At 43.6% G+C, this 21,760-nt stretch overlaps 1 protein-coding gene across 1 annotated transcript in view; it reads left to right on the top strand.

Moving 5' to 3' along the window:
• SGPP2 (sphingosine-1-phosphate phosphatase 2) overlaps window positions 1-21,760 on the top strand; it is a 144,649-nt gene that overhangs the window by 53,203 nt on the left and 69,686 nt on the right. Inside the window, exon 2 of the mRNA XM_040228489.1 lies at window positions 5,537-5,695. Coding sequence (XP_040084423.1) covers window positions 5,537-5,695 — 159 coding nt within the window. The remainder of the gene's footprint in view (window positions 1-5,536; window positions 5,696-21,760) is intronic.

Genomic DNA, 21,760 nt, shown 5'->3' with positions numbered 1-21,760 from the left:
AAACATTAGTTTACCAAACCCCCCATTTTAGGAGAATGTGCATTTGAGGAATGTGTGACCAAAAGGGAAAGATGGCATTGAAAGACTGAGATCATTTATTTCTCCCTGCTCCTGCAAACACATTTTTTTCTTTTATTTTCAGGAAAATAAATCAGTAGGGGAAACAGACAAATGAGAATTTCAGTGACAATTTACAATTAGTAATGATGGATATATGGGTAATTTCCACCATATCATCTGTTGTTTACTAGAAACTTCTTTAAGGCAGATGATTGGCATACTAAGAGATCTTTTATTTCTAAAAAGAGCTCTCCATCCACCTGTATGTTCAGTGCTTGTCCTGATCTTTTGTTTAAAAAATTGGGTGCTAATCACTGCCTCCCTCCTGAGTCTGGGCTCCAGAAATGCAGCCCCACTGCCTGGGATGTAAGCCCTTTGTGTGTGGCCAGTTATGTAGAATGTAGGTATTTCATTCAGGGACTTGATTTTCTGTCTCTCAGTTTTTCTCTCTTCTCTCCGCCATTCACTTTACCTACTGTTTCTTTTTCTAACCCCAGTTTCTGCTCCCTCTAATTGTTCCCAGTGGGACCAACACATACCCTGGAACTAAAATTATTCTTTACAGAGATATATTAAAGTGAAACACACTGTGATCTCCTACAAGGGAAACTTAGATTCTTGTTTTGAAAAGACACGTACTTAATTATTTATAGTATGTATAATTCCTAAGAATTTGGAGGCAAATATTGGCTCTCAAGCTATTTAGTTACATATAGAGATGTTACCTAAAAACTCCTTTAGCTGCCCTATATACATGTTGGGGTCTTCCCTGATAGCTTATTTGGTGAAGAATCCTGCAATGCAGGAGATTCTGGTTTGATATCTGGGTCAGGAAGATCTGCTGGAGAAGTGATAGGCTACCCACTCCTGTATTCTGGCCTAGAGAATTCCATGGACTGTATAGTCCTTGGGGTCACAAAGAGTCGGACACAACTGAGCGACTTTTACTTCACTTCATATACATGTTGATATTTTTTATTTCACTTTTGCTTTTTGTTCCTAAAATTTAGAGAGGATTCTGTTCTCCACCAGAAAAATAGTTCCCAAAGCCTTTGACTGTGTGGATCACAATAAACTGTGGAAAATTATGAAAGAGATGGGAATACCAGACCACCTAACCTGCCTCTTGAGAAATCTGTATGCAGGTCAGGAAGCAACAGTTAGAACTGGACATGGAACAACAGACTGGTTCCAAATAGGAAAAGGTGTACGTCAAGGCTGTATATTGTCATCCTGCTTATTTTTCTATGCAGAGTACATCATGAGAAATGCTGGCCTGGAAGAAACACAAGCTGGAATCAAGATTGCCGGGAGAAATATCAATCACCTCAGCTATGCAGATTACACCACCCTTATAGCAGAAAGTGAAGAGGAGCTACAAAGCCTCTTGATGAAAGTGAAAGAGGAGAGCGAAAAAGTTGGCTTAAAGCTCAACATTCAGAAAACGAAGATCGTGCATTCTGGTCCCATCACTTCATGGGAAATAGATGTGGAAACAGTAGAAACAGTGTCAGACTTTATTTTGGGGGGCTCCAAAATCACTGCAGATGGTGACTGCAGCCATGAAATTAAAAGACACTCCTTGGAAGAAAAGTTATGACCAACCTAGATAGCATATTCAAAAGCAGAGACATTACTTTGCCGACTAAGGTCCGTCTAGTCAAGGCTATGGTTTTTCCTGTGGTCATGTATGGATGTGAGAGTTGGACTGTGAAGAAGGCTGAGCACCGAAGAATTGATGCTTTTGAAGTGTGGTGTTGGAGAAGACTCTTGAGAGTCCCTTGGACTGCAAGGAGATCCAACCAGTCCATTCTGAAGGAGATCAGCCCTGGGATTTCTTTGGAAGGAATGATGCTGAGGCTGAAACTCCAGTACTTTGGCCACCTCATGCAAAGAGTTGACTCATTGGAAAAGACTCTGACGCTGGGAGGGATTGGGAGTAGGAGGAGAAGGGGACGACCGAGGATGAGATGGCTGGATGGCATCAGGGAGTCGATGGACATGAGTCTGAGTGAACTCCGGGAGATGGTGATGGACAGGGAGGCCTGGCGTGCTGCGATTCGTGGGATTGCAGAGTCGGACACGACTGAGCGACTGAACTGAAGAGATTCTAGAAAGCATGCCTAAAGATATTAATTAGTTACTTGTAACACTAAAGCAGGTTGCTGTCATCCTTGGCAAATCTTTCCATTATTTACTAAGATTAAGGTATTGAGCTTGGTCTCAGATAGGTCTCTATGGTAGGGTATGGTTGTTGCTGATTGTTTATGATGTCATGTAACACTTAAGTGTTAGTCACTCAGCCATTTCTGACTCTCTGACCCCGTGGACTGTAGCCCTCTAGTCTCCTCTGTCTATGGAATACCACAGGGAAGAATACTGGAGTGAATCGCCATGCCCATCTCCAGGGGATCTTCCAACCCAGGGACTGAACTCAGGTCTCTGGCATTACGGGTGAATTCTTTACTGTCTGAGCCACCAGGGAAGCCCTCGGGTACTGTGAAATGACAGGAGGGAGGGGCTTGACCCTTGTCAAAGTATGGCAAAAGTTTTTCCTCCTAAAGCTTCAAAGCAGGAGAGAGTCCCAAGTGTACCTGGCAGCTGATGCGTTAAAATAACTAATCTTCAAATACAAAGGGTCTCTTCACAGGATTTGGCCAAAGGTCAAGCCTGTTGGATGTATGTTTATAAAACAGAGTCTGTAGAGATTAGTCCTCACTTTAGATAATGAGTGACAGAAGGAGGAGGGAGGAGTTTGTCACTTAAGTATTCATCACCGTCCCTTGACCTCGTTCTGCACATCTAGCCATAGTTATCTTGGCAGAGAGGTAGAACTATACACTTCCCTTATTTAATTCATTTTGTGTTTTATTGTCTTTGCTCTTGAGGATGGATACATTCTCTCTCCTTTGAATTCACTTAGAAGTAAAGTTGCTCCCCAAAGAGAGATGAACTTCAGGCTTACGTTGTATGCGCCTGACTAGTAACTTTACTTCTGACTAATAACTTTCTCGCAGATAGTGTCATGTACCGCTGGGCTTTGAGGCTGAAGATTTGAACTTAACCGTGACTGGTTTACACGAATCTAGATATACTTCTGGAGCCAAGGACAGTGTCAACACCCGCCTGAGACACCGGTCTCTGTAGGGGAGGTAGACATGCTGGAATAAAATCAGGAACCTCAGAGAGAGGAGAAAGAAAGTGATGCATACTTGGTAGGTAGCCAGCAGTGTCTAGCACAGTTAATATTCTGGCAATTTCCAAGGTCATTTTTTTTTTTAAAGTATAAAAGCCCTCCTGTCCTTTTTCAAGGCTTCAAATAAAATATTGGTCCTTTAAAAATTAATTTCCTCAAATTATAGATTTTGATGCCTACCCACCCCCACCAGATAAGAGCTCCTTGAAGCCAGGCTTCATGCCTGGCTCATCTGAATATTCTTGGCACCCAGCCTAAGTTCTGAGGCATCATAGACAATATTTGCGAAATAAATGCATATAACTTATTCTCTGAATTCCCCCAGGATTCAAGGACCTTAGACATTATGTAAAAGCTAACCAAAAATCCAGACCTACAAGACCCTTGACAGAGTCAGTCCTGTGGTAGGGCTGCCTTTTTTCCTCCTCATTTTCAGTACTGGCTTTTTACTTTGATTTTATTTTTATGATGTTCACAGCTACCTTCACTAACATTAAAATTCTATTTTTTAAGATTCATTTAGCAGGGTATCTTTGTTTTTTTAAGTTCATTACAATTATACCATAATTTGAGGACGTATACCATATTTTAAAATAGATTGTTTGTTTACTCCTGTTTTAGTATCCTTAAAAAAATTTTTTTTTCCCTCTTCTCCCTGTCTACTACCAGGATGATAGAAAATGGGAGTGCATTTTAGCAGGCCCAGGTGTACTTGCTGTTTCTTAGGGTGTCACTGTAGTGGGTTGACTTTAACAAATCCCATTTAAAAGGTAAATTACAAACATTCATCAGCAAGTGATTTTTCTAAAGTCTTCATGTTAGCTATCTCTTGTTGCTGCAACAAATTAGCACAAAAGTCATGGCTTAAAACAACACCCGTTTATTCTGTGGCTACAGAATGTATGGAAGGCAGGAGTCCAAATGGTTCTTATTTGGCTGAAATCAAGGCATCAGCAAAGGTGCCTTCCTTCAGGAGCCTCAAGCAGAGGGTCTGTCAGTCCTTTCCCTCACTTTTCCAGCTTCTAGAGGCTGCCTGTATTCCTTGAATCATGGCTCCTTCCTCCATCTTCAAAGTCACCAATGTAGCATCTTCAGATTTTAACTGGGTTTCTGACTTGACTCTTCTGCCTCCTGTTTTTTTTAAAGATTTTGTGATTACCTTGAGTCCATCCACATAATCCAGGGTGACCCCTAGACCTCGAGATCGTTAATTACATCTGCAAACCTCTTTTTGTCACATGAGGTAACATATTTGCAGGTTCTAAGGATTAGGATCACCTTTGGGGCCATTCTCCTATCTACCATAAGCATGCATGCACGCTTCAGCTGTGTCCCACTTTGGTGATCCTAAGGACTGCAGCCCGCCCAGGCTCCTCTGTCCATGAGATTCTCCAAGCAGGAACACCGGAGTGGGTTGCTGTGCCCTTTTCCAGGGGATCTTTCTGACACAGGGATCAAACCCAGGCCTCTTATGTCTCCTGCATCAGCAGGCAGGTTCTTTACCACTAGCGCCACCTGGGAAGCTGCCACAGTCAGAGACCCTCACAGAGTTCCGCTGCCTCGAGTTTCTAGCTTTCTGTGCACTCAGGAGAAAGGCTTTGAGTTTTTTTGTGTGTCTTCTCCTGATATTTCTGTCTTGGATGTTACTACTTTAATTTTATGAAATGGTAAAGAATCCGCCTGCCAGTGCAGGAGACACGGGTTCAATCCCTGGGTCAGGAAGATGCCCTGGAGAAGGAAATGGCAACCCACTCCAGTATTCTTGCCTGGAGAATCCCATGGACAGAGGAGCCTGACAGGCTATATAGTTCATAAAGTCGCAAGAGAGTCAGATGTGACTTAGTGACTAAACAGCAACAATATCAAAAAAACATCTGTGTTTGTGTGGACACATCAGGGTGGATAGATAGATGTTCAATAACATGGTATTCGGACAATAATGATAATGTATTGGGTTGATGCAATGATAATGTAAAATTCACTCTGTTTTTCCTATTACACCATATGGAAACCCAAACAAGCTTTTTGGCCAACCAGTAATTAATAATGGAAAAGGAGGCAGCAACTTGGCAATTGAAACCCGGTGAGTTGTAGATAGAGGTGGTTTTTGTTGTTGTTCTCTTGTTTTTTGTTTTGGCTTCAGCTTGAAGCATGAGGGATTTTAGCTCCCCTATCAGGGCTGGAACCTACCAGAGAGGTCCCCAGACGGAGGTTTTTAAAACTCGTCTTTATGGTGGCCTGTTCAGTGAACTCACAGAGCCTTCTAACTTTTGTCTTTAGGCTTATGTACAGAAGTATGTCGTGAAGAATTATTTCTACTATTACCTGTTCCGATTTTCAGCTGCTTTGGGACAAGAAGTGTTCTACATCACATTCCTTCCATTCACTCACTGGAATATAGATCCTTATTTGTCCAGAAGACTGACCATCATATGGGTTGTAAGTATTATTATTACTTATGGACCAGTATTGTTTCTGCAAAACCCATCTGCTTTAGTACTCTGCATATTTGCTTTTTTTTTTAAAAAATCACTTAGAGCTGAATTTTTACCTGGTTTACTTTGGGAAAATGAAAGGAAAAACATTGTTAAAGCTATGGGTGAGTAAGACTAGGGGAGGAGAGAGATGATGTTCGGAGAAATGACCTTTCTGAGAATCCTAGCAGTGGTGGTACATGTGTGCATGCCCACTCATGACCAACACTTGGTGACCGCATGGACTGTAGCCCAGAACCCAAGATGGGGCATAAATGCCTCCTCTCAAGAAGCCCCTTTTGGTAAAATTTGATCAAAAACTGAAAATAAGAGCTGTTGACTAATACCACTTGGAATTCCTAGGAGAGGAAAGACATCATGTGGTATTAAGTGTGACTTAATTCCAAGTGGTTTTAAGTGTAACTACTCCATACCTATTAGACACAAGGGCATATAAGGCAGGGCAGCTTTAATTTGAGGGAGTTTCTAGTATTAGGGGGGCAGCTGGCCTATATACGGAAACCCATTGACAATTCCAGGGGGAGAGGTGGAACCTCTTCTGATGTTTTGTTTCAGACCCTATCATTGAACTTTGTTCAGGACTAAATTCTGATTTTTTTTTAATTGAGAGAGGTAGTAGCAAGGTGTGCTGTGAACATCCAGGCCCTGGGATCAGATTGGCCTGGGTTCAGGTGAAGTTCAGCCAATGCACTTGTTTGTGTGCCCTTGTCCTGAGCCTGTAAAACAGTGTTAATAAAGTGCATCTCCCAGAATAATCCTGAAGACGTTCACAGCATGGCCTAGCGTGTGGGAGGGATCTGCAGGTTGCTCTAAGCATGTAATGCATAGCGATGAGTCCATGAAGGTGAAAGTCTTAAAGATCAATTCTTAGGTCAAAGATTGTTTAGCCAAGAGATGGCGGCTTCAGGGACAAGGCTGCCAGCACAGCTGTTTCCTTAGCTCAAGATTCCACCCTGAAAACTGAGCTTCAGAAGCGCTTGGTCATGTGTAAAGGCACTAGGGTTCTCAGGTGGCTCTGTTCTGAGAAGCTGTGGCTGCACGTCTGGGGCTTGCTTTTTCTCATTTGTAGAAGTGGTGAGAGAGAGGTCTTGTTTGGAGCCGTAAATGCAAGTGTCACAACAGGCAGGGGGTAGAAATAAGACAGTGAAGTGATGGGTGGAGAGCCCTGGTGGGTGGGGAGCCATCTAGGGGCACTGGGAGTGGCTGCCCCTCTCCACCACCCTTTTCCAAGAGGGAAAAACAGGGTGGAACTGTCAGATCTCTTTTTTCTGTGAAGTCTTTAAATGAAGGCTTACAGTTTTTTAAAATACGGTTTTTGTTATTTACTTTTGGCTGCACTGGGTCTTTGTTGCTTTGTGCGGACTTTCTCTAGCTGCGGTGAGTGGGAGCTACGCTTCCTTCCAGTGTTTGGGCTTCCCGTTGCGGTGGCTTCTCTTGTTGCTGAGCGTGGGCCCTAGGGTGCTTGGGCTCAGTAGTTGCGGTGCATGGGCTTATTAGTTACTCCACGGCATGTAGGATCTTCCCAGATCAGGGATGAAACCTGTGTCGTCTGCATTAACCCACAGATTCGTATCCACTGGGCCACCAGGAAAGTCCTAGGATTGCATTTTAAAAGCTTTATATGCCAACTGAACAAAAGCATCCTTGAAATGCAGAATTCCAAGGCCTGGTTTGAAGTCTTGGGTCTAAAGGACAACTAAGATCCTTCAGGCTTGTGGTCAGGATTATTTGGCCCCTAATTCTTCCTGATTATTTGCTCCTTTTCTCTCTCATTCTACAAGTCACTGTTTCCTTTCTCCGTCTCTGTCTCCCAGCTGGCCCTCTTCTGAAATCTAGCTTACGTCTAAAAGTATGATCCAATGAGAACGTGCAAAAGCATAAGAATCTTGGAAGAGATGAACGTTAGTGCAGTTGTTCCCCTCCTTTCTGAAGTGTCTTCCGTTCCTGCAGAGCCGGTGATGTCCACTAGAGCGGCTGGGGGAGGAGAGGGAGCTGGGAGCACTCCTGTTCTTAGGATGTGAATGTGCACCCAAGAGCCAGGGTACTTGCATTCCTTTTCTTGTCACTTATTTTCTGAGATTTAAGATGTGTCTGACTCTACAACCCCATGGACTGTAGCCCACCAGGCTCCTCTGTCCATGGGATTTCCCAGGCAAGAATACTGGAGTGGGTTGCCATTTCGTTTTCCAGGCAATATTCCCGACCCATGTCTCTTGCATTGGCAGGTGGGTTCTTTACCATTTAACCACCAGGGAAGCCCTTTTTTCTGGGAATTTTTTTTTTAATCCAATTTTTATGGTAGTTGAGTATGGTAAATGATGCAAAATATTTTTAATAACCCAGCAGTATCTTATACTGTGTACAGTCAGTTTGAGGTCAGTTATCTTGCCCACTGAGGGTAAAAACTTTTCTTGAGGGATCAGGAACATCTTTAGACCCTGCAGGAGGCAGTGGTTATGGGACTCTGATTGTCATCATAGATGGTGGTTTTTCATTTTGGAGTCCTGATTTCAGAGCACTCAAAGGATTTCCCACTTAAGGTAGAATTACAAGTCTTTTGTCAGAGAGTGGGCAAGTAAAGTCTTTACCTGAGAAAGGAAAGAGCTGCCTTTGAATGTGCTATTTGTTGTGAGCTTTGGCAACCTGTTATTTGCTTTTAGAGATGAGTGAATGGTCAGGTCCACAAGGCACCCATGTAGAGGGTTATATAATTTGTATCAGTGAGGCATTCTTGGCAGTTAATGGTAGAGAGACAGCGGTGGATCCCAGGAGGGTTGCAGGGAAGGAAGGAGGGAAGGGCAAAGGGAGGTAGAGGTTTGGAGGGGACAGATACTGAGAGGTGGGAAGGTGGTTGCTCTGTCCTCAGTTGTGGAGATAATAATGGGAAAGGCTTGGTTTGGCTCCATTGTTGTAGCTGGGTGGAGGGAAGGAAAATTCTTGATGGTGTCACAGGGAGCTAGGAGGGGAGGTAGGATGGACATGCATGCTAAGTGCTTAGTCCCTTCAATCATGTCTGAGTCCATGTGACCCCATGGACGATAGCCCACCAGGCTCCTCTGTCCATGGGATTCTCCAAGCAGGAATACTGGAGTGGGTTGCTATTCCCTTCTCTGGGGGACCTTCCCAACCCCAGGATCCAACCCATGTCTCTTACATCTGCACTGGCAGGTGGATTCTTTACCACTAGGGCCACCTGGGATGGAAAAGGGTGAGATTCTTTGGGGCAATCAGTTTCCTCCTGTGGCAGCCTGTCTCCTGTAAGGGATATGACTAAATTAGTGGCTGCCTCTTTAAGGGGTGAGGATGAAAAAATGTTTATTATATAAGGGACAGAATTTGAAGTCCCCTAACTTTAAACGTCTTATCTCACTCAAAATCCTTTGAAAGGTAGCTATGTTCAAGAGTGCCAGATCTCTTGACGAATTGCCTATTAATTTGACAGTTGTCATTGGATGAAGTCTCAGCAGGTTTTATCGCTTTTAAAAATAATTTGTTATATTAGGAGTGACTCATATTGTCTGAAGCAACTTAACAGAATTTATGGTTACATGAACAGCTTTCTTATCACAGTTGTAATTGTTCCTCCTGTCTATTCCACCTCTGTTAATCGCATTTGTTGGCATCCCCATGTTGATTATCTTTTTTGATCTTCATAACAATGGGTTGGTATCAATTTTATCATTTTATAGATTGGGATTGTAATACTTCAAATAATAAGCCATATTATATGTTGAGGACACTCAGTGTAATAGTGCTTTACATATACTACCTAATTTAATCCTGCCAGTACCGGAGACATGACTATTGGCAATCAGGAAACTAACATGTAGAAAGAATCACTTTGGATTAAGTGGATTTGATCCAGACCCTTAAGGCCTCTTGTGCAAGAGAGGGCCACCATTGTTTCTTAGAAAAATACTGCTGAACTACACTAAGAGCCTTCACTGTTGGTTGTTTTTTTTTTTTTTTTAAGAGATGTTGAAGTTGAGGCTTTAAGCATTCAGACAACTTGCCCTAGGTTCTGTTCCATTGCATATTTGCTATGATTGCATTTCAGTTTTGCCCATATGGGATTTATTAACTTTATCTACTTCTTAAGTGTCTTTCATAGACCTTTCTTGACAAGTCAAAGGTATTTTATCCCAGGAAACTTAGATAAGCTTTTTTTAAAAAGTTAACTGAGAAACATCAATGAAGTATTTTCTTCCTCTGTCAAGGTTTTCTCTTCCTCTTATCAAGGTTTTTTAACCTGTCGTTTGATTCAATAGAATCTTTGACCTTGGGACAGAAAAGGCCATGAATGGGTTATTCATTAGACCCTCATAAGAGATGTTATCCATAGAACTTTAGGAGTCACTGCTCAACTGAGTGATTATCTGATCTCCTGTCTTCCATTTTGGCATGGTGACAGCCCCACCAAAAAAGAAAATAGAATATTGCTTGTGTCTTAAAAAGGTTAGCTCCAATTTCATTGAAACTGCATGGTGTTCAGCTCTGTAACATGAGGTAGCATAATGGTACCTCCATTAATTTTCATATATTTTTAATATCACTAAAATTTTTTTTCAGATGCCACTTGTGTTAACTCGTGAATTTTCAGTCTGTCTTTTGAGTATATTTTAAAGGGTCTTTTCTAATCTCTTTTTATCGGTTAGCATCAAGTGAGATTGAACTATTGATTTTCCAAGTCTCAGAGGCCATGTGTCTTTAAATAAGATTTTTAGAAATTCAAGATTTTGAGAAGTGGTATGTAAGTTGATGGTGTCATCAGTAGAAGAAAATCCCTTAAAATTGAATTTCAATGTTTTTATGCAGGGTGTTCACATTAGTTTAGGTAGGAACCTCACCACTCTGTTGCCTTACCTTTTGTGACCTCCATGGCCTGTATGTGTGTGCATGCACGCTAGGCAAGAACACTGGAGTGGGTTGCTATTTCCTTCTCCAGAGGATCTTCCTGACCCAGGGATTGAACCCACATCTCTTGCATTGGCAGGTTCTTTACCAACTGAGCCACCAGGGAAGTCCTTGACCCCTACAAAACATTTGAATTTGGGACTCCCATCTTCAGGCACCAAATCTTTCTGACCTGGAGTTTCCCTGGCCATGAAATAGTTTACTTGGGGGCAACCAGCCTTTAGAAAACCTGATTCTCACTGCCCAAACTCCAGAAAGTTTTAAATTTGTCTCGGGAATTTTCTTTTCCCTTTTTTTCCCCATTTGTAAACACTTCTTTTACATAATGACATCGAAGGATACAGTCCTCAGCATTCTGACCCATATGTGGTTATTTTTAAGTAATTGTCACCCTATCCAAACTGTTCTTAACAGTTTTTCTGATTGTTGAAGGTCTAGTTGAAGGCCCTGTTTGCTTCTGAGTTTCCAGGTAGGGGTAATCTCACTTCTAATAATTCATGTTTTGTTTTGTTTTTTCTTTTTTAAATTCCCTAAATCTTTTTCTTTTTTTTTTTAAATTTTTGGCCATACTACACAGCATGCAGTATCCTAGCTCCTGACCAGGGATCAGACCCACACCCCCTGCAGTGGAGGTGAGAAGTCTTAACTACTGGATGGCCAGGGAAGCCCCCCTCAATCCTTCTGAATTTATGTCTTGATGAACTCTTTGAATGAAATCAAAGAGTGTTGATGTTGGGGGAGGGGGCTGCTTCCACCTCTATCAGCAGCTCTGAGGTTTGGTCAGAGGTTCCTGGCTTCCCAGGTGGCACTAGTGTTAAAGACTCCACCTGCCAGTGCAGGAGACAGGGTTTGATCCCAGTGTTGGGAAGATCCCTGGAGGAGGGCATGGCAACCCACTCCAGTATTCTTGCCTGGAGAGTCCCATGGACAGAGGAGCCTGACGGGCTACAGTCCATAGGATCACAAGGAGTTGGACGTGACTGAAGCAACCTAGTATACATGCACACTCAGAAGTTCCCAGGCTTCCCAGGTGGTGCAACGGTAAAGAATCTGCCTGCCAGGGTAGGAGATGCAAGAGTCACAGGTTCAATTCCTGGGTCCAGAAAATCCCCTGGAGGAGGAAATGACAACCAGTATTCTTGCCTGGGAAATTCCATGGACAGAAGAGCCTAGCAGGCTACAGTTCATGGGGTTGCAAAGAGTCAGACATGACTGTGCACACACATACACACAGAGGTTCCTGATCCTGAAATATTAATACCGTGAAAGGAACACGAGGGTGGTGTTTATAGGGTGTTGGTTTTGGTTTCCACTCAAAACTGGCTCAAAGGGGAGATGTTGTCAGGTTACAAGGAGTTCCGTAGGAGCCAGAACCATACAGGGGCTGATGTCAGTGAACAGCTTGGTTTCTGCTACAATTAAGCAGTGACTCCCTGGATCTGCCTCTTTACCTCCTGATGCCAGCTGGTAACTTCCTTGTCTTTTGGTTCAGAGTTCCAAGACAATATAACCCAGCTCACTGTGTAGCACAACTGCACCCATCTCTGGCTAATGCATATATTGACTGTATTTGGTCCAAGCAGCAGTGTTGGGGGTGAGGATAGACAATTAACTGGGGCACAGAGCCATGGACCAGGTTAAAATATCGGGAGACTTGGACTATAATGCTAGCAGTGAGACTTTGCTCAGAGCACTCACTGCTTGATTCTGGCCTGCAGCATCCCTAGCTTCAAAATGAAAGGACTCAGCTAGAGGACCTTGGGAGGTACATAACATGGTCATGACTCTTCTTTATTTGTTCACTATGTGACACTTCAGAGAGCCATCCATGGCATGGAGTAAGAAAGCAAAGACTAAATGCTGGACAGAATTACAAAAAAAACACCTGTCATCTCTTTTGCAGACTGAATGCTAATATGGTTTTACATGCTTCATTCTTCTGCTCAATGATGATACATTAGAAATGCATAGCAAATCCACCTCTGAATATTTGTTAAATAATTTGCTGTTTTGTGTTCAACACAATCAAAGAAATGCTTTAAAAGGAAATGCTGAGTTGCTCAGTAACTAGAGATTCCCCCCCCCCTTTTTTTTGGTACTCTCAAAATCCTGTCAATAAGGAATTCATAACAGCAGAAGGTTTCCTTTGGGCAGGTCCTTCCTTTCCTCCTCTTCCAAGTCAAGTTAACTTATGCTAAAGAGCTTGAGTTTAAAATGATGGGTTTCACATCTCTCACATTTTGATTATTGAAAGCTAAAGTGAAGTGAAAGGCGCTCAGTTGTGTCCAACTCTTTTGAGACTCCAGGGACTGTACAGTCCACGGAATTCTCCAGGCCATAATACTGGAGTGGGTAGCCTTTCCCTTCTCTAGGGGATGTTCCCAACCCAGGGATCAAACCCACATCTCCCGCATTGCACGAGGATTCTTTACCAGCTGAGCCACAAGGGAAGCCCTTATTGAAAGCTAGCTGGCTGATATCTTTATTACAAAGCAGATCTAACATTTTATGTTTAAATTGTGCCTGTAACCTAGTGTCTAACTGCAGTAGAGTCTTGGGTATTATAAAGGGTTCCATAAATCGGTTAAGAGGCAGTTGTGTGATAACATGTCAAAATGCAGTGGTGTCTCTTTGGATGTGGGCAGACTGCCATCTGGCTGTGTCACAGGGGAGTCCAAGACATGGTAAGAGAGGAGGGCAAAACAGCCTCTCCCAGCCCTGATTCACAGCCCCCAGACTGGGGTCAATTTTAGTGCCAAAAGATGACTTTTAATGTGATTATCTTCTAATCCTCTGTTTAAACCACTACCACCGTTCACTTCAAAAGGTTGTCCTGCCTGTTAAGTTGGTTCTTGCTTGAGATTAATGAGTCTTGAAAAGTATTCAACAAAGGCCAGATTGTAACTTGCAGTGAATGAAATGGAATTAGGTGTCAGAGGTTCTGACCAGTCCCTCTGAAGTAGAATCTTGTAATTTAGCCTTGGTTAAATATTAAGTAAATGTCTCTAGAGGGTTTGTTATGCAAAATGTATTGGTTGGCTTTTCGCAATGAGGAAATGTTTTGGTTTTAGTGTAGGTTTAAAAAAAAAACAAACTTAAACCCGGACTCAACAGATTCGGATCTAATTATCACCGTCATTACCTGAAAAATGATCTGCCCCCCTCCCCTTTTGATGATGACTGGAGAATGTGACCACATTCTTCTAGAGCTCATCTGCTGCCCCACCCCTGAATCAGGAGGGAAAGGGGGAGGGCGCAACCTTTAAAAGAATGACATAGCCATTTTGTTGTGGATTTAGTAGCTTTTCATGACTCTCTTGCTTCCCTATGGAGGGTAGCCCTCCAGGCTCCTCTGGCGATGAGGTTTCCCAGGCAAGAATACTGGTGGTTGTTGTTCACTTGCTAGGTTGTGTTTGACTCTCTGTGACCTCATGGACTGCAGCATGCCCGGCTTCCCTGTCCTTTACCATCTCCCAGAGTTTGCTCAAACTCACGCCCATTGTTGTCGATGATGCCATCCAACCATCTCATCCTCTGTCATCCCCTTTTTCTCCTGCCTTCAATCTTTCCTAGCATCAGTCTTTTCCAATGAGTTGGCTCTTCACATCAGGTGGCCAAAGTATTGGAGATTCAGCATCAGTCTTTCCAATGAATATTCAGGGTTGATTTTCTTTAGGTTTGACTGGTTTGATCTCCTTGTAGTCCAAGGGACTCACAAAAGAGTCTTCTCCAACACTGCAGTTCAAAAGCATCAGTTCTTCAGCAGGACACTGGAGTGGGCTACCATTTTCTTCTGTAGGGGATCTTCCAACATAGGGATAGAATTTGTGTCTCCTGAGTGGCAGGCAGATATTTTACCACTGAGCCACCTGGGAAGCCCTGACATGGCCATGCTGCTGCTGCTGCTAAGTCGCTTCAGTCGTGTCCAACTCTGTGCGACCCCATAGATGGCAGCCCATCAGGCTCCACCGTCCCTGGGATTCTCTTGGCAAGAACACTGGAGTGGGTTGCCATTTCCTTCTCCAATGCAGGAAAGTGAAAAGTAAAAGTGAAGTTGCTCAGTTGTGTCCGACTCTTAGCGACCCCATGGACCGCAGCCTACCAGGCTCCTCCGTCCATGGGATTTTCCAGGCAAGAGTGCTGGAGTGGGGTGCCATTGCGTTCTCCAACATGGCCATAGGACATGAAAAAAACTGGTTTAGAGCCAACTAGGTACAAGATGGCAGGAACTTAGACCTCTAGTGGACCTTGAGCCTCATTATACTATCATTGTAACACATTAGTGTGGCATGCTGCTGTCCATGGGGTCACAAAGAGTCAGACGTGACTAAGCGACTGAACAGCGAAATATATTAGCATCTAAACAGTGCCAAGACATTTCTGAGCCTAACCATACATAGAAGACCAGAAAATGGGCAGTGGTCTGGAAATCCCAGGCCCTTCCCTGAAATGGTTGGAATGTTTCAACTATTAGCTCCCACTCATTATTCTGTGAAATTACCTAGCCCATAAAAACTAACTGCCCCGTATTTCAGGGCCTCTCTTCTTCTAAGTTGGCCCACACTCTGTTTGTGGAGTGTGCTCTCTCTAAATAAATCCACTTCTTTCCTATCACTTTCTCTCTCACTGATGCCTTTCTGTGACCAGACATCAGAAACCTGAGTGTCATTAAGTCCTGAGACCAGGTGTATGATCTCAATTAAAGGACTGTAGGTTCAAGTCCTATCTGAATTTCAGTTTTCACCTCCACTGCTGTCTCTCTTTTCAACCCAAGACTTGAAATGCTGGTTTTTGGATAGGGTTTGATTGAGCAGAATTGTAATCCTCCCACAAAGAGATCAGCACCCCCTACTCTTCACCCCTAAGCATCACTTCTAAATGCTTCACTTTATCTCCTCGATGTGTGATTACTTTCCAGCTTAACTAGGTATGAAACTGTTTGAAACACCAGGAGCCTGGAGGGCAGGATATCTTTAAGGATGAACTTAGTTTAGATCTGCTAAGACGACGCAGAAAAAATTAAACATTTCATTTCAGAGTTTGGATATGCAGTTAGTTCTTCTCCTCTCCTTTTGGTTTTATCATAGCTTTAAGTGTCTTATCAAGAAAAACAGCCTTTGCCTTGTTGTATCCAGACCTTGAGCCATGGAGCCTCCAGTAGGACAGGGTCTCAGGAGGTCACCTTCTGAATTCAGCTGGCTTCTGGGACCAGGCCCAAAGCTGCCCTTCCCTATTTCCTGCAGGGGATCAGTCCCTAAGGGCCTTTACAAAGCACCCTTTTTGCTGGACCTGTCCCAGAGCCTCTCCCATTTATTTGTAAAACAAAACGGAAGAAAAATGAGCTAATCAATAGGCCACAGGGGCCTTTCTTTCAGAGGAAATTTTCAAGTAAAATCTTAACAATGCTCTCTTTTTTTTAACCAATCAATCCCATTTGCAAAGCTGCCTTCTTAAATGGGTAGGATTCTCACAGCCACTGCTCAAGAGCCTCCTCTATTCGCCAGTTACTTTACCCTGTTCACAGGTGAGAAAACTGAAACCCAAAGAGTAGTTAAGGGGTTCACCCAAGGGAACACATCCAGTAAGTGGAATACATGTCTATCTCCCCACCCCATCCATTCCTTTCCACTGCAGCAATTTCCCTAAAATGGCTAAATTCTGCTTCCCCCCTCCCAGCTCCATCCAATTATTCAGAAGGTGCTTGGCCTATTTGGTTGGAAGGCTCCAAATATTTTCCTGTTAGCAAGTGACTTCCACGTGCAGCAACACGTCCCAGGTTCCTCAGACACTGGCCTCCCAATTCTCTGTGCGGTGATCCCTTGAGTGCACCCCCCCCCCCTTCTTTTCAGACTGTGTGTCCCAGACTGTGTACTCTCCATAAGAGGCCGGGGCGTTCCAGGGGCCTGGGAGGGGAGAAGGGCTTTGGACCTTGGTTGGGGGCAGGGAATAGAGAAGGTCTGAGGAGGCAGCCTGCTGTCCCCTCAGGCTTGTGGTGCCGCAGCAAACACTCTACTTCCTGATTGTATTTGCCACTACGGCCAAGTAGAAAAGGAGGATTGAGGCTAAGACTGGCCTTTGTCCCACAAGGAGATGGGGGTTTGACTCCTCTTTGCCTCAGGAGCCTCCGGTGGAGGAAGAAGGAGCCCTGCACCCCTCAGCAACTCTCCCACAGGATTAGAAGTGTCTTCTAGGCCGAGAAGGGGAAGAAAAGTTTTTTTTTAATCACCCGAGTGCTCTTCCAGTTTACAGCTGGAGAGGCCATACTGTATTTTGGCCTCCAGAATGTTCTGGAAGCTTAGGGTACTAGACCAACCCAGTCTTGTTAAACATAATAGCAGTTGCCTCTCATCTTCCCTCTCCTTTCTCCAGTGCGGCCCCGGGGCTTCCGCGGATGTACCCTTTATAGCCACTTCTCCTCAGTGCAGCCAACAGCCTTGACCTCTGTTCCTTTCCTCCCAGGCCCAGCTGCCACCAGACGCCAGTCAGGCTCTGTTGTGCCAGTGGCCTCAGTGGGCTTGTTGGCGAGGAAGCATTGTGTCTGCTTGGGGGGGAGTTGGGCCTTAGCTAATTGAGGGTTAATCTGGGAAACTGAGGCTTCCTGGGAAGACTCTGACCCCAGGGTGTCCTCTCTGGCCTCTTGCGTCCTACAGTGGGTCCTGGCTGCCACCCGAGGCCTAGCCCCAGTGCTCTCCCTGTTGGATTGAGTCCAATTCCTGTGTCTTTATTGTGTCCTGTGAGGCGGAGTAAATGTGTCATTTTCAAAGTGCCACAACCTAACTGCTTATGAATAAACAGCAGTGTGGAATTCATGAACGTAAACTGCACATGGCTGTGTGCAGAGCCTCTGTGCCAGCCTTCGAGACGATGACAGCTCTCTGTGAGCTGAAGTCAGCTACCTGTGTCCTGTCTGGGTGCTGAACACAGGGCCGTGGACCCTATAAATGTTGGGGAGTGAGGTATCGTAGGTGGCTCAGTGGTAAAGAATCTGCTTGCCATTCTCATTGGAGATTCGGGTTAAATCCCTGAGTTGGGAAGATCTCCTGGACTAGGAAATGGCAGCCATGGACAGAGGAGCCTGGTGATCTGCAGTGCATGGGGTCTCAAAGAGTCGGACACAACTGAGCAACTTCACTTTCACTTTTCACTTTCACGCATTGGAGAAGGAAATGGCAACCCACTCCAGTGTTCTTGCTTGGGGAATCCCAGGGACAGAGGAGCCTGGTGGGCTGCTGTCTATAGGGTCACACAGAGTCGAACATGACGGACACGACTTAGCAGCAGCAGCAGCTCTTTGCATCAGGTAGCAAAGTATTAGAGCTTTAGCATCAGTCCTTGCAATGAATATTCAGGATTGATTTCTTCTAGGATTGGCTGGTCTGATCTCCTTGTTATCCAAAGGATGCTCAAGAGTCTTCTCCAGCCCCACAGTTGGAAAGCATCAGTCCTTTGGTGCTCAGTCTCTTTTCTGGTCCAAAAGTGGGAGCACAACATGGAAGGCCCGACAAGCTGACATAGCCAGTAGGGAGCAGACTCAGGATCTCAACTCTTGAATATCTTATTCCAGAATCTTGGCTATAAACCCACTGCTCTCACTAACCTTTTCCTCTGCTTTTCTGTTTATTAAATGTGCACAATTAATTTGATTTTTTTCATTTTACAAGTATGAACCATACTAATAAAAAATTGAGCAAAGAAGAAAAAGTTTCCTAGATCCTCATTTATTGATTTAAGGGTGAGTCCCCCTTTCCTTCTATTTTGTCTGCCGCTTGTCTGTCTTTATACACTCTTTGATCACAGGATACAGTTAATCTGCTATTTTGTGGTAAATGGTTTGATTTTACACTAACCATGTCTTGGGGTTCATGGTGCATACCTAAAAAAAAAAAAAAAGAAAGGAATGAGATGGGATGACTCACTAAGCTTTTAACCTAAAAGAAATCATTCAATCTTAATTCCTTTAAGAATTAGAAAACTTGGATCCTAATCCAAGTGAGAATTGCTCCACCTCTATTTTACTTAGCATACATTTTAGTAAAATAGAGAGAGGTATTTTGGTTGGAGTCAAGGCCAAGCTAGAATGGGCTCATAACTACTGACTGTTCCAGATGGGCATGTAATTAGTCCAGAGTTTGTTAATAATTAGCCTAGTGATGTTTATTTCTGGGTTCTTTGACCACCTCTGAAATGAGGAGTTGAGCAAAACGATCACAGGGTCCTTCTCATTTTGAAAGTGTCACAGTTATAAAAATAATAATGGTGATGCGTGTTTTAGTTATGATATTCTGTCTTTTAAATCATATGTTCTGGCTTCAACAATGCATCTGGCTCAATACAGCTTCCCCCAGGTGACTGCCACACGTGCCTTGACTGGGTTTGCTCCTAGGGTCCCTCTAAGGAACAAGTTAGCGATTCTCTGACAAAAGTTCTGAGACCCTTTGTTGGACCCACTGGATCTGAGTCACCAGGAATCACTTGGCCGTGGAAGTGCAAACCAAGTGATAGTCGGGTTTGGTGAAGGTTTAGTGATCTTAGTCCAGGCGCAAACAATGGCAAACATCAAGCACACAGTCTTGCTCTGAGCTTGTGTCCCTATGTGTGTGAGAACATATAACAATCCATTGTTTGCATTGCATATGCTCTGATTTAACTAGAAAAAGATGTTATGTTTTTGTTCCTCTGAAAATTAAATTTCTTCTGGCATTCACGGGCACTGAAATCAGAAGGGAAAAAAAGTTTTGTTCAATTTGAAAGTGTTTTTGAAATACGTTAGCATTTCGACTCTAGGGAATGGGAAACGACATTCTGAAGGTTTTTCCAAAAACATGAACTTGGAAATTAGCAACTGAGAAGCAGTAAGCTGACTTCCTTTTAACCTAACACTGATCAACAAAGGCCAAATGAGCAAAATAAAATAACTGATTTCTTTATTAGGCCATAACAGAAGGTTCAGTCAAAGGAGAAAATAAAACTCTGGATTGAATACTAAGGCTAGGTGTGTGCAGGCTGCCCTGCCCCCATGGGAGCCCCTCCCAGCCCAGCCACACCCCCAACCAGAATTTCTTAAACCTGGGCTATTTGAGATAAAGGTTGAGCAATTTTCTGCATTTGTCTACATAATTGGGGAAAATATTTAGAAAGAATGGATACAGGGGGATGGAATGAATGGCTCCACTTTCTTTAGCCAACGAAGACCACAACAAGGTCATTTCTTGAGAATTCATTAAAAAAAAAAAAGGGACTGGGGCTCATTCACTGGGGTAAGCATTCCACACAAGCTGAGTGTTCTTTGAGGCTTTTGCCCTTTGGGGACCAGATTCAGAAATTTAAACCTGAATTTGTACTGTAGGAAAGCTTTTCAAGTGTATAAGTCTGGGTTCTATGCTTAAAAAAAAAAAAAAGTCTGCTAATCTACAAAGAATGCTAGACTTTTTTCTCCTACGGGGCAATCAAAAGGGTGTGTCTTTAACACAAAAAGGATTAAAATCACTATTACTCTGTCAAGAGCCTGAGTTTCAGAAAACCAGGTGCCTGTCTTTATTTAAAACATCTCAGCTGCCTAAAATGATGTTTTAAGCTGTGTTAAGCTGTTATCTAGCTCTCTTATGGATGCTAATTTTGTGTAACTTTATATGTATTCATGAAGTATATGTTTTAAGGAAAATTTATAAAAGAGGCATAAAGCCACCTAGAGCCTTTTCGGCGTGTTACTGTTAAGATAAAGATATAAAAAGCTATGTATAGGATCACCCCTGGTTTAGAAATTATGTTTGGTAAGTAGAATAGTTTTTCTGAAGGAAATTCTCCTAGAAAACCCAAGGTGAAGGGAAATCAGGTGAACCCAAATCAAACCTGTGCATGCGTGCTTAGTCACTTCAGCTGTGTCCGACTCTGTGCAGCCCCATGGACTGCAGGTCAACAGGCTGCTCTGCTCTGTCCCTGGGATTCTCCAGGTAAGAATACTGGAGTGGGGTGCCATTTCCTTCTCCAGGGGTCTTCCCAACCCAGGGATCAAACCCATGTCTCTTTACATCTCCTGCATTAGCAGGCCAGAGAAGGCAATGGCACCCCACTCCAGTACTCTTGCCTGGAGAATCCCATGGATGGAGGAGCCTGGTAGGCTGCAGTCCGTGGGGCGGCTAGGAGTTGAACATGACTGAGCGACTTCACTTTCACTTCTTACTTTCATGCATTGGAGAAGGAAATGCAACCCATTCCAGTTTTCTTGCCTGGAGAATCCCAGGGACGGGGGAGCCTGATGGGCTGCCATCTGTGGGGTCGCACAGAGTCGGACACGACTGAAGTGACTTAGCAGCAGCAGCAGCATTGGCAGGCAGATTCTTTAGCACCACCTGTAAACCCCAAAATCAAACCCAGACAGGTTGAATACTCTTTTGTGGTCACCTGGACAACTTTCATCCTTTGCAGGCTGGAATTCTGATACCTATATTTAAACACTGAACGCTGATCCAAGCAAGAAGACAAGCATAGTAATCTCTTGAAGGTGTCTCTTATATCATCTTATGAATCCTGTATTTTTACAGATTTAAACTCAAATTTTGTAGTTTTCTCTTTGATGGTCTTGTAACCATGAGCCTACTTCATTAATTCCCACCAGTGATGTAATGTCTCATCCCTAAACTGTGTAGGTGATGCTGAGAGCTCTGATTCTGCAGTGGTGCTGAACGGACTCTTGGGGACAGCTTTCTGGGGTGAAGTAGGAAAGAACTGTCTTGCCAGGTAGAGCTCCTGCCCCCCCAAAACTGTGTCCTAACCCCAGGAGGATTTGGTGAGGCATCTTCTACCAATGGTTTGAGGGTGGGATTGCTGATAAGAATTAGGGTATGTGCAGGGTCTTTAATCTGGTTTTAGGTAGTCTAATGAGTTTCTGAGGTTGCTTTAATCTGGCCTCAGGTTGTCTTTTCTGGTTTCCTTAACATAGTATGAAGAATGCTAATATCTTCATTTGTTGGCATTTTTAGTTTTGTAGGCTCAAATATATTGTTATGTGTATCCCTTTAGGGGGAACCAGCACCCTGCCCCTGGTTTCACTGTATGATTATACAGAGGAAGTGAGAAATAGATTTAAGGGACAAGA

This window comes from Oryx dammah, unplaced genomic scaffold, assembly GCF_014754425.2.
Source record: "Oryx dammah isolate SB20612 unplaced genomic scaffold, SCBI_Odam_1.1 HiC_scaffold_27, whole genome shotgun sequence".
Taxonomy (NCBI): Eukaryota; Metazoa; Chordata; class Mammalia; order Artiodactyla; family Bovidae; genus Oryx; species Oryx dammah.
This window is presented reverse-complemented; position numbering and strand designations above follow the sequence as displayed.